This window comes from Penicillium hispanicum (assembly GCF_028827665.1).
Source record: "Penicillium hispanicum strain IBT 35686 chromosome Unknown utg000006l_segment0_segment0, whole genome shotgun sequence".
Classification (NCBI taxonomy): domain Eukaryota; kingdom Fungi; phylum Ascomycota; class Eurotiomycetes; order Eurotiales; family Aspergillaceae; genus Penicillium; species Penicillium hispanicum.
This window is the reverse complement of record NW_026623198.1, coordinates 3,435,069-3,446,257: the sequence shown is the minus strand read 5'-3', so window position 1 is coordinate 3,446,257 and position 11,189 is coordinate 3,435,069. Positions and strand designations below refer to the sequence as shown.

Sequence of the window (11,189 nt, the reverse complement as noted above, 5' to 3'; positions counted from 1 at the left end):
TGAGCTGGGTGTCCCGTTGGGAAACGAGAATTGCACAGCGGATATTTTGTACAACGTTGGGACCTCCAGGTGAGGGTTCTCGATCTGACCATGCAGGGTGCCACTGACGTTAGCCTAGGAACACGAGACCCTCCAAACTACTACTCGCCTGTTGTACCATTGCAGATTGCCACCCCTCTATAGATGTAGCCCCTCCTCCCGTCCCATGCGTCCTCTCATCCCGGTTCATGACGTCAAGCGCGACCGGCCAACACGCAGCAAGGATGCGATGTGACTTTGACCACTGGGGATCAGACCTCGATGCTGTCCGAGGACGAGTTTGACCTGAAAACGCAAGAGCAAAATCAGAATCAAAAGGAACACAGACTCCAACACATGGCTCGCTGGGAGTCTCTCCACTGTCGTTCTTTGGAACCCGCACCAAAGTTCCACGGACTCAGCTTTTCTCTTCTGTCTCCTCTTAGCTCTCGCTGTATTTCACCGGAACCACGCATTAGAGAGCGGAGCTCTCAGTCATACATGTACAGGACAAGCTGTGGAGGTGGGGAGTGGAAGAGAGTGGACACCATTCCGAACCGACGCATCCAGACACGGAGATCGATTCATGCCACTGCCCACCACTGGGCTCCCGATTGGCGGGTGGGCGGAGACACCATCATGCCTGTCCAGACTCTTAGACTTTTCACTGGGGCGTGCGAGCTTGGGATGGCGCAGACATCGCGCAGAAAATAGAAGCGGAATGTTCCTGCGGCGGGGCAGCGGAGAGGGGCGACGAGGCGTTGCGGCGCTGATTGCTTCGCAGATCCCCTTTGGCCGTGGGTGGTGAAACCGATGGTCATTATGGAACGATGTCAGTCCAGTCGACTGGCCATGCGGCATTAATGGCCCGCATGGGAGGGTGGAGGTTCTCGAGTGTCTCCATGCGATGAGGTAACAAATATTGTAAGTAACTAACTAGTTAGTGACTATGGAGATGCTAGCTACAGCCTTGATGGTCAAGACGATCTGGATTCCAATTCTGCACGTCCAGGCGAGAAGATGACAATGGAAACAGAGAGCTCATTGCAAGGCCGAGCCATGCTGAATCCACGGTCGAACAACCGCGCAACAGTGGACGCAGTCGACCCGAGGCTTGCGCAGGAAAAACCCGGTTTGTCGCCCGAACCGCCCTGGATCCCACTCTTTCCCTGCGGATTGGCTTGGATTTCTTTTTATTCTTTTCCTTTTGCTGCTAGTTTTGGTTTTGGCTTTCGTTTTCCCGTGCGCTCATAGGCTTTTCCCGAGCGACTAGCGCGCAAGGCAAATGTCATCCTATAAAACGAGTTCGCCCTGCCCGTCCTGCATCTTCCCCATTCTCACGCCATCGCACACTGCATTGCACTCATCTCCTCGTCTTCGGATTTGCTGAACGCTGCCCAGGGTTAGTCTGTTCGCTCAGACGATCCTAGCAGCCGATCAACTCTCTTAAGCCTTGCCTGGCACACGGCTCGGCTGGAACTGACATCTCTCATCGTTTCGTTTCATTGCTCCGGGATACAACGGATACTCCACGAGCTTATCTACAATTGCCTTTGCAATTTTGCCTGCCGCCCTTGCAAGACCTCTGTGCACTTTTGGCCGGGACTAGATTTTAAGCTTAAGTTTGATTTGGGATTGATTGCTCGCATACCACGCGACACTGCATCCTGCAACCATGTCAGACAAACCGATCTTTGTGGCAACTCATCCCCGCGCCTGCTCGACGGCATTTGAGCGGGTATGTACCAGAGAAGGATGGAGGAAGGTCTCGATTGCGAATCTAACGATATCTAGGTTTTTATGACTCAACGGGATAGCATCCAGTGCGTCCATGAGCCGTTCGGCGACGCCTTCTATTACGGTCCGGAGCGTCTCTCCGACCGTTTCGAGGACGACGAACAGGCGCGTGTGGACAGCGGGTTCAGCCAGTCGACGTATTTGACCGTGGTGGAAAGACTGGAACGTGAAGCTTCTGAGGTCCGACCCTTCTTCCTGCGAAACCGCCCTTGAATCTGCCTTTCGTTTTTTTTTCTCTTTATTTCCTTTGCCATATATGCTCTCCATGTCTCCGTGAGGATTGACATGGGGGAAGATCCCCTCGCCCATATGTTGCTGTGTCACGACAGGCAAGATGTCTATCTTTTATTTGCCCTCTCTACAGTTGTAAAGCCCGAGGACTAGGCATTTCGAGGGTTTTGAGAGCCTTAGCCCAGCCGAGACTCGCGTGTTTAGACCCCGAGGGGATGCTTACCTTCATCCAGGGCAAGAGACTCTTCATCAAGGACATCGACCACTACCTGCTCCCGCCGGCCGGCAAGCCGGCCAGCGTGGCACCCTCGTTACGGCGCATCAAGCGCGGTGTCGGCACCAGCAGCAACGGCGATGCCCACCCTCCGGCCGACGGCGTGAACGGAGCCAGCAACGGCACCGCGCACGCCAACGGCCACTCCACCGCGCCGACGAACGGTGCCGCCAGCCATCCCAGCAGCACCACGAACGGCACGGTCACCAACGGTGCCAACGGCCACAGCAATGGCACCAGCAATGGCACCAGCAACGGTGTCACCAAGCGGCCGTACCCGTACGACACGCCCGCGGAGCCGGGCAACCCGACGGTCATGCCGCGCGAGCTGCAGCAGCAGTTCCACTTCGCCTTCCTGATCCGCGACCCGCACTACAGCGTGCCGTCGTACTATCGGTGCACCATCCCGCCGCTGGACGAGGTCACCGGCTTCCACACCTACGACCCCCGCGAGGCCGGGTACGACGAGTTGCGGCGGCACTTCGACTACCTCCGCCGCGAGGGCCTCGTTGGGCCGCGCGTGGCGGGCCGTCCGGATCTGTACCAGGCCGCGCCGGGCGCCGACCCGACAGTCCACGAGATCTGCGTCATCGACGCGGACGACATGCTGGATGCACCGGCGCCGACGATCGAGGCGTTCTGCCGAAGTGTCGGTGTTCCGTATTCGCCAGGCTTGCTGCGGTGGGACACGAAGGAGGATCACGAGTGTGCGTGCGCTGCGTTCGAGAAGTGGCGCGGCTTCCACAATGACGCGATCGAGTCGAAGGGACTGGAGGCGAGACAACATGTAAGCATGATCCTATCCACAAGCGAGCGTAGGACGAGTGCCGGTGGCTTGAGTGTGTGCATCCGGGGCTGACATGACCTGCCACAGAAACGAGCTGTCAAGTCCGAGGATGAATTCGACGCCGAGTGGACGAAGAAGTATGGCCCCAAGGGAGCCGGTCTGATCCGTCAGGCTGTCGATGCCAACATGGCCGACTACCTGTACCTCAAGCAGTTTGCCGTCCAGGTCTAGCTGTAAAGAGAGAGGTAGGATTGCTCTCATCAAGAGCGCACCAGAACCGGAAATCTGGTTCTGGGCGCAGAGAGCATTCGAGGAAGGGATGGTATGGAACGGGAAGGAGAGGAAGAGCAGGAAAGAAAAGAGAACGTCGGGGAACTCGGGGGCAATGCGGGGGCCACACTCTTTTTTCTACAGAGCAAGAGACCAAGCTACACCCCCAGAGAACCAGTTGCTCTCCACCGCTCTTTGACGAAACCTGCGATGAGAATGATTTAGTCCCGATGGCGCCATCTCTGCTGCGCTCCCGCCTGTCGTTCCCCCGCGAGACTTTCTCCGGTGGCAATGGGCGTCTCGCACTAGGCATTGGCTGATGACGCTGACGATCTTGCTTTGATTTGCTATGCTTTGCTCTGTTTCGTTTCACCGACTTGTTATTGTCCGCGTTAAACATTCCGTGTGCATAGGTTGCGCTGATCCCCCTTGTTACATTCATAGCCTACATTCTGCGTGTTCGATCGGGTTGCTGTGGGGTGAGATCAGATTAAATCGGTCTGATTCACTTGGTCTGCTTTTGTGTGTTGGGCAGAATGTATTTGCTTTGCGTGGATATTGTCTGGTGCGTAGTGCGTTGTAGACCTTGACATGGTATCTAGGCCGCAGGTTGGTATTACCCTCTAACACTCCTCCTTCTCCTTTGTTCTCTCGATACGATTCATAATGAAAGTGTTCTTTTCCGGTATCAAAAAACCTGCATCGATGGTACTCGTGTAACAAAGACAGGAGTCCTAGAAATACTCCTGCATTCAAACCGCAGCTTCTGATCTCCTACAACCATCTCCCACACCCACTATATACATCCACTATATACTGCGACATCGCCTGTCTACAATAAATCGACTGCTGATAAGGCCCGAAGAAGTCAACCACTTATTATCGGGGCACTTGAAACTAGGCAGTGACCGCTCAATAGTTCTAAGAACTGGTCTTCTCATACCAACATCTCCTCGCCGTTTACTGCCCCTCTACCACCGAGAATCTCACTACATCGCTGGGGGCCTCTTCAGGCAAGTTGACCAGCAGCTCAGTGCGTCACCAGAGCTAGAGCTCATAATCTGACCTTCTGGTACCAGAATCGTGAACCTTGACTACGCAAACTGCCTTACCACGTCCTAGTAGCTCCCTGCACCACCACAGAAGCCGTCTCCTACACCACCCTCCGGACATGGATGACGACTGAACTAGCCTGTCTCTTTGGTGAAGCTTGGAACTATAGCCTGCTGATATCGAAGTGACGCTCTTGAGCGTGATTCGGGGGGAGCTGATATACACTATACTCGATTCGAATTATAAGTGATTTCTGGCCTCCAGGCTGTGTCTGGGAAGCTCCTGGTTTCCAAGAATATATAAACCCACCGCTATTTGTATTTCATTCGCCGTCTGGCTCATTGATTCATCCATGTATATTCGGCGAGATCAATCATGTACCTCGATGTCAACCACAAAGCTCATATCCCGCCTGATATCTAGCGCCAGACTGAAATGAAGAGAAAAAGAGTGCTTGCACCAGAATTCGCAAGCAAGCTACAATCCCGACTGACGATACTGCCAGCCTACAAAACAAAGATCAAGAGATCAATCCAGGATACAAAATCATAGCCAAATTGGAAAAAGTGCGTGCAGAGACGAGCGCATTGCCTCTCACACGGCACTATATCCACCCCTCGACCCGCCGCCTTGTAGCGTGTTGACCACGCGGCGGAGCCAATCCTGGAAGATATACGGGACGTCACGGATGGCGTCGCCGTGCGGGAGGAGATCCCAGCCGCGGGCGCCGTAGCGGTTGTAATTGAGCCAGGAGCCGAAGATGAGGTACGCGGCGATACAGAGGAAGAGACTAGTGCATCGCAAGAAGATGAGTATGCAGTGAATAGAGCATGCGAAACAAAACCAAGGACGGCACTTACATGATGATCAGCCAAGTAAAGAAACCCCAGTGGCTCGAGCTGCTGCCCGTTCCGCCCTCGTAGGCGTCGCAGGCATACCGCGTGCGCCAGTCCAGCTTCAGGACATATGTCTTGTCCTCCCCCTCGGGCCCGAAGCTCTGGAACTGCAGACTGCGCTCCCGGCCCGGCTCCTCGGCGTCCTCGCGCCGACGTAGCCGCTCTGCTTCCGCTGGCTCGTCTTCCGCCGTTCCCAGGCCCTCGAGCCCAGACCGGTCCGGGTCGCACTGGAAGTCGATCACGGCCGCTGCGGGCTTGGGCTTCGCATCCTGCGGGCTGTCCTTGTACTCGCCGCCGGACAATCGGATGCGCAGGCCCTCGCGGCTCTCGTCGATTGCCTTCAGTCGCGTGAGCTGGGGGTCGGGCGCGCCGTGCCCGAGCGGGTCCAGGCCGGCCACGGAGTAGGCCCAGTGCTGGCCGCTGCTGGTTTCTTTCCAGTCCTCGCTGACGAAGCCGCATACTGCAAGCCACGCGGAAGTCAGTTAGTACCGCGACAAACCAACCGAGCCCCCGCGGGGGGTTCGACGAGGGGACGTACCGTTCTTGCTCATGCCGCACTTCCCCTCGGGCCGATTGGCGGCCTTTACCAGCACCTGGCAGATGTTGAGGACGTAGGTGGTGTTGGCCACGTAGCCGGCAGTCTCATTCTCGGCGACATGGTAAATCTCGTGCACGCCTCCGAGGCCGCTCAAGTCGTACTTGTGTTCATCGACCTTGATGTTGCCGCAGTTGAGGGTGACTGCCGTGACTGCGCTAGACAGAAGTGTGGAGAGCAGCAGTGCCAGTGCACTGGATTGTATTCGCATTGTGGGGAGGTGGGAGGTCTATGGGGATCCGGATGGGAGGAATGGGAGCCTCTGCGGGACGGCGGTAGAGCTCGAGCTCTAGACGTGGATACGTCCGAGGACGGAGTAGGAGGGTGAGACGTCGATGTGTGTGGTATCCAGCTGGCACTGGGAAGTATCGGGGTCGGTGGAGGAGCTGCGCACAGCTGGGGTGGTTTGGGACCTGAGGTCGCGGATGACGATGGCTGGGGATGACTGGCCGAGGTGTTTCGTTTCTCCGACGCGGCTCGTTGCTGATGGCTGCAGCCCGCAAAGCTCCAAACGACCAGCGGGAAGATGGACGCGAGTGTGCGAGAAGTCGCTTGTCAATGTTTCCAAGCCGTATTGAAGCTTGAATTGTTGTCCAGGTCTTCTTCGGGCGCGGCGATCGCCCACACGAGACCGTGGATGATGTCACCCGAGCAACATTGCCATTGTCTGCACCATCCACGCTGGAGGTCTTCACTTGACTACGATATCGACGACCAGTAGGGTGGAAGAGCATTCTATCAATTTGAAATGCCTCACTCAAAGTAGAATAATATGAGCGAGCAATGAAGCGGCGATATGAGCCATTGTAGAACAATGGCCTCTGGCTACAAAAACAATAGAACAGATCCAAAACAGCATCTTCAGTATCGAGGTGAATGTGCTAAAAGAATGCTATCCACGGCTCTCTCTCCTGCATAGATGAGCCACCACATCTACCAACTACAGACTATAGACTATAGACTAGACTACATACTGCCAACTACAAGACTATCCCCGCGCACAGACCAACCCCACCATCAAATCCATCCGCGCGAATTGCTCTCGCGCGACATCCATTCTCCCTACATCCATCATGATCCAACCACGCATGGTAAGCTACTCAGACTAGCAGGGGAGCCAGATATAAATCGTCTCTCCCCAGGACTACCGCAACGACATATGCATGTGTGCTAACATCACCTTCAGCTCTCGCGGGATGAGGAGGGCCCCACCGCCGGCGAGGACAACGAAGTCCGCCGCGAGGACCAGGAGAAGATCAATCGATTCAGCCGGCTGCACCAACGGAGCGCCGTGCTGGAGGACCAGTTGAAGGCCAAGCAGGTACGCACCGCTGTAGCACGGCAGCTTGTCCGTTGGGCATCGCATCCGCCGTCTCGCCCGCGGGAGCCGCAATACACTCCAATGTCCCATCCCAGTCCAAGCTGACAGTCCACAGAAAGACAAGGAGGACCTGGAGGAGGTCTCCACAGAGTTGGAACTCGCCGATGAAGACGAGTTGGTACCGTACGTCTCGCATTCCTGCTCTCTTTGTTTCTGTTAGCGGTGGAGACCCCACGCGGCCACAAGAGCATCCCGAGAGGAGGCTATCCGTGCTAATGCGCAGCAGCTACAAAATCGGCGACTCGTTCTTCCAACTGCCCCTGCCCGACGCGCAGGCCATGCTCACGTCGTCAACGGAGCAGATCGACGCCGATGTGTCGAAGCTGGAGGATTCGCTGGGCGAGCTGCGCGAGGAACTGCAGCAGCTCAAGGTGGCGCTGTATGCGCGTTTCGGCCGGAGTATCAACCTTGAAACCTGATCTTGTGGTGTGCTGATGACCATGTATTTCATGCCCGACTTGATATGTGATGTATACGTTCTAGAAATGCAGGATTGAGATGGTCTGGTCGTGTACAGTATAGGTATACCCAATGCAATATGTGCGTAATGACCATGTTCGGCATGAGAAGCAGCTCGAAAAAGGGAAATTAGATTGGGAGGCTGGGAAATTCAGTTCATGTTTTACTATATAACAAAACCCGTGTCAATTTGTCAGACCCCAGCTCGTAAAGGTCATTCCAGGTGAAGAGAAAGAGGTATCTAAGAGGGCCAGAGAAAGGTATAAAGAAAGTATAAAATCACGAGCACATGGCAATCCACCAGAAATATCACCCGTCGAAAATCACGCTGTAGCAGGTATGGCAAGACGGTGAAGGATTCAACGAGTCATCAGAACAACGCCCATTCTCCGGTGTAGTGCTGTCCGGGCCTGTCGGAGGAGAGACTGGCTGGATCATCTCGATAAATCAAAAGATCGAATTGAGAAAAAAAGAGCTTTGCATGCCGCGGTCCCATTCCTCCTTTTTGGCAAGTGAAATGGAAGAACACTTCTATACGGCTCTCATCTCCCTCGCATATCGATGTTTTTTTTTTGGTTCGTTTTTATGGATGTGTCTTTTGCTTGCCTTTGCAAGCTCCGCTCATAAGGTGGGCGTGTTCACTACCGGAACTTGGCACGGCAACGGCCCATGATCTCGTTTTGGCAGACCAGCTCAGCGCTGAATTCACTACCGTCCAAGGTGAGGTAGATATCGAAGTATACCCGGTAGAAAATGCCCTGGGGCGTGTCCATGCGCTCGAAATCGGTCTCGAGGTTCTTGCGCGAGAGGTCTGAAGTGAGGGTGACGACTTCCTTGATGCCTGTATTTGGGATAATAAGCGATTGCACGGGACTAACTGAAGCAAAAAAAGACATCCGACTTACGGGGATCTTTGGTGTATTCGGGGCAAACATCCTCGTCACAGGCATATAGCACATCCTCGTACATGAGAGTGGCACCTGGCGCCACTTGACGGAAGAAGCTAACCTTAACCGGCTCTCCGATCTTGACTCGTTCGCCCTTCTGCACGAAGATCTGGCGGGTGTACTTGCATCGGTCCCGGCCATCCAGACTAGGTACCCGGTACTGCTCGGGGTGGTAGCCCTCCTTGAATGGCTGCAGAGTGGCCATCAGGTAGTGTCGACGAGCAACACGATGAGTGATCACGCGCTCGGTGATACCTGCGGTAACGGCACCCTTCACGATGGCCGCCACCGAGTCCATAGGACGCACGACCTTTGTCTGATACTGTGGTGGCACGTGGAGCCTGATCTGTTGGAAGAGGTACTCGGAAGCACCGAATCCACCGACGACCAGAACGTTCTAAAAGAGCGTTAGCATTGGCAAAGACAACAGATGAATCGCGTCGCTGCCTACCTGGAGCAAGCGGTTCTGCGCTTGAATGGCAATGATCTGGTTCCGAACCAACTCAAGGATACGGTTCACGACGGGCTCAAAGCACTGCAGGATCTCCTCGTTGGTGAAGGTCATATAGCCTTCCTCAATCCCAGCATCGGGGAAGTCCGCCTCGATGCCCACATCCACGGCCCACTTTTGCCCGTTGTTCCGGAAGTCTGCCTTGATGCGATTCTCAAAGTCCATGATACACTTGGCATAGACTCTTCCCGCGGTTCGAGAGCCGTCCGGCAGCTTCATCTTCCGAATCTTGGCCCGCAAGATGTTGCTGAAGTTTCGATTAAGGGCGGTCGAGCCGCAGGAATCACCGGATCCCGCGGTACACTCCATCACACTGAAAGGCTGTTCCTCCTCGACTTCATACGCAATCAAATCCACCGTTCCACCACCGCAGTCCACAATTAGGATGGCATCCCCGATCTTCAGGTTCAACAGGCCGGTCTTGGCACAGAAGAGGGCCGCCGCCTCTGGCTCGGAAATCAGGGTTAACCGATTGTCGTTCTCATCGCGCAGGAAACCGGCCTGGATGGCAGCGGCACGGGTAGCCGCTTTGCCGGCGTCGTTCCAGATAGCCGGCACCGTCAGGTAGTACCGAATGTTGCGCTCCTCACGGGTGAACACCTCTCCCAGGGTCTTCTGTAGTTGGTTCCGCATCGCCTGTCGAAGCTTAAAGAGGTAGTCGGCGGCGACATCGATCTCCGATTTGCCGGGCGGGAGCGGGGGAAGGTTGATGGGGTCAATATAGGTGTTTCCGGACAGCATCAGCTGGAGCTTGAACCATTCGACCTTCTGCACTCCGGGTTTGGGGTATCCGGTAGGCGCCAGCGCCTCAGTGATATCGGGGCCCCAGCCCACCACCTTCTGGTATTGGTCGTAGTAGAGAACGGTGGGAATCTGGCCACCGGGAAAGCAAAGCGGGTCAGTACACAACCCCCTCTCGGATCATTGGGATGGCGCTCACCTTCTGCTTGGTGTGGGTTCCTGCACCGGGCCACTCGGTGATGATATCCTCCCTTGCTTCATTGTTGGTCGCAAAGGCGAATGCGACACCGGAGAAGGTGGTACCGAAGTCAATGCCCACGATGAGCTGCGCCTTGCTGCGATTCGCCCCCTCGATCTCGACGGCGGGGTTGCGCCCCGGATAGTGCGACATACTGGGCGGGATCCCATGCGGCGCCATATGCTGTTGAGGCTGCATGCCGTACCCCGGGGGGGCGCGTTCATCTGTTGTTGGATGCCGTGTTGCCCGTACTGCATACTAGGGTTGAGCGGGGCGGGGATCTGGGCGAGCTGCTGGCCAGGAACTATGGGACTGGTTGGGCGATTATTGACCGAGTAGCTCGGGGGCCGGCCTAGGGCTTGCGACGGGTTGTTCATGGGGAGACTCGCCGTGGACGAGCTGCGATGGGACGGTGGCGGGGAGGCTGCAGAGGGGCCGTTGGAGGTGATGACGACCGTGTTGGACGGGGGGTTGGGCTGGGGATTAGATTGAGGCTTTTCTTTGCGTTTTGGGAAGCCGAATGACTTGAATCGGGCGCTCATGAGGTCCATATGCGGCGACCGCGAGACTTGGAGGGAAAGAGAGAGGAAGGAAGCAAGAGAGAGAGGGAAGGGGGAGGGGGGCGGAGGGGGGGAAGAGAATAGGAATACGAGCGAAGCAATAAACGGTGAGGAAAATCGGTGCCTGTCAGCCCGGCGTGGAAGGGAAGACGAAAGCGAAAGCGACGAATAGAAACAGGCGAACCATCCAAAGGGGGGAAAAGATGAGAGTGGTGAGGCTGAGACTGGGACTCGACGGACTCGAAGCGCGAGCTTCCTAGTCCTTTCAGGGATTGCGAACGCTGAGCCTTTTTAGGATCGTTTGGGGCTGATGTCAACATGCAGACACTCGAACAACTACTAATTCACTAGTTCTCCTACCAGGACCCTGTTCATCATGCGCAATAGCTGCCCACGACGTTTTATACTAACTCTATGCCTTTATTTGTGTT

At 55.6% G+C, this 11,189-nt stretch overlaps 4 protein-coding genes across 4 annotated transcripts; 2 read left to right on the top strand and 2 right to left on the bottom strand.

The window, feature by feature from the left end:
- Positions 1-1,693: 1,693 nt before the first annotated feature.
- Positions 1,694-3,338, top strand: N7459_007631 (uncharacterized protein; the record flags this gene model as incomplete). Its single annotated transcript, XM_056946799.1, has 4 exons — positions 1,694-1,756; positions 1,813-1,981; positions 2,251-3,107; positions 3,195-3,338. The coding sequence occupies 4 exons, from the start codon at positions 1,694-1,696 to the stop codon at positions 3,336-3,338; spliced, it is 1,233 nt and encodes a 410-aa protein (XP_056798798.1).
- A 1,686-nt stretch (positions 3,339-5,024) lies between these two features.
- Positions 5,025-6,132, bottom strand: N7459_007630 (autophagy-related protein 27; the record flags this gene model as incomplete). Its single annotated transcript, XM_056946798.1, has 3 exons — positions 5,025-5,220; positions 5,291-5,786; positions 5,865-6,132. 3 exons carry the CDS (start codon positions 6,130-6,132, stop codon positions 5,025-5,027), a joined length of 960 nt encoding a protein of 319 aa, XP_056798797.1.
- An 862-nt stretch (positions 6,133-6,994) lies between these two features.
- Positions 6,995-7,721, top strand: N7459_007629 (tubulin-binding prefolding complex subunit GIM3; the record flags this gene model as incomplete). The annotated part of the gene is made up of 4 exons (XM_056946797.1): positions 6,995-7,012; positions 7,108-7,242; positions 7,370-7,425; positions 7,526-7,721. The coding sequence occupies 4 exons, from the start codon at positions 6,995-6,997 to the stop codon at positions 7,719-7,721; spliced, it is 405 nt and encodes a 134-aa protein (XP_056798796.1).
- A 681-nt stretch (positions 7,722-8,402) lies between these two features.
- Positions 8,403-10,749, bottom strand: N7459_007628 (Hsp70 family protein; the record flags this gene model as incomplete). The annotated part of the gene is made up of 5 exons (XM_056946796.1): positions 8,403-8,602; positions 8,667-9,105; positions 9,160-10,092; positions 10,160-10,352; positions 10,451-10,749. 5 exons carry the CDS (start codon positions 10,747-10,749, stop codon positions 8,403-8,405), a joined length of 2,064 nt encoding a protein of 687 aa, XP_056798795.1.
- Positions 10,750-11,189: the final 440 nt, after the last annotated feature.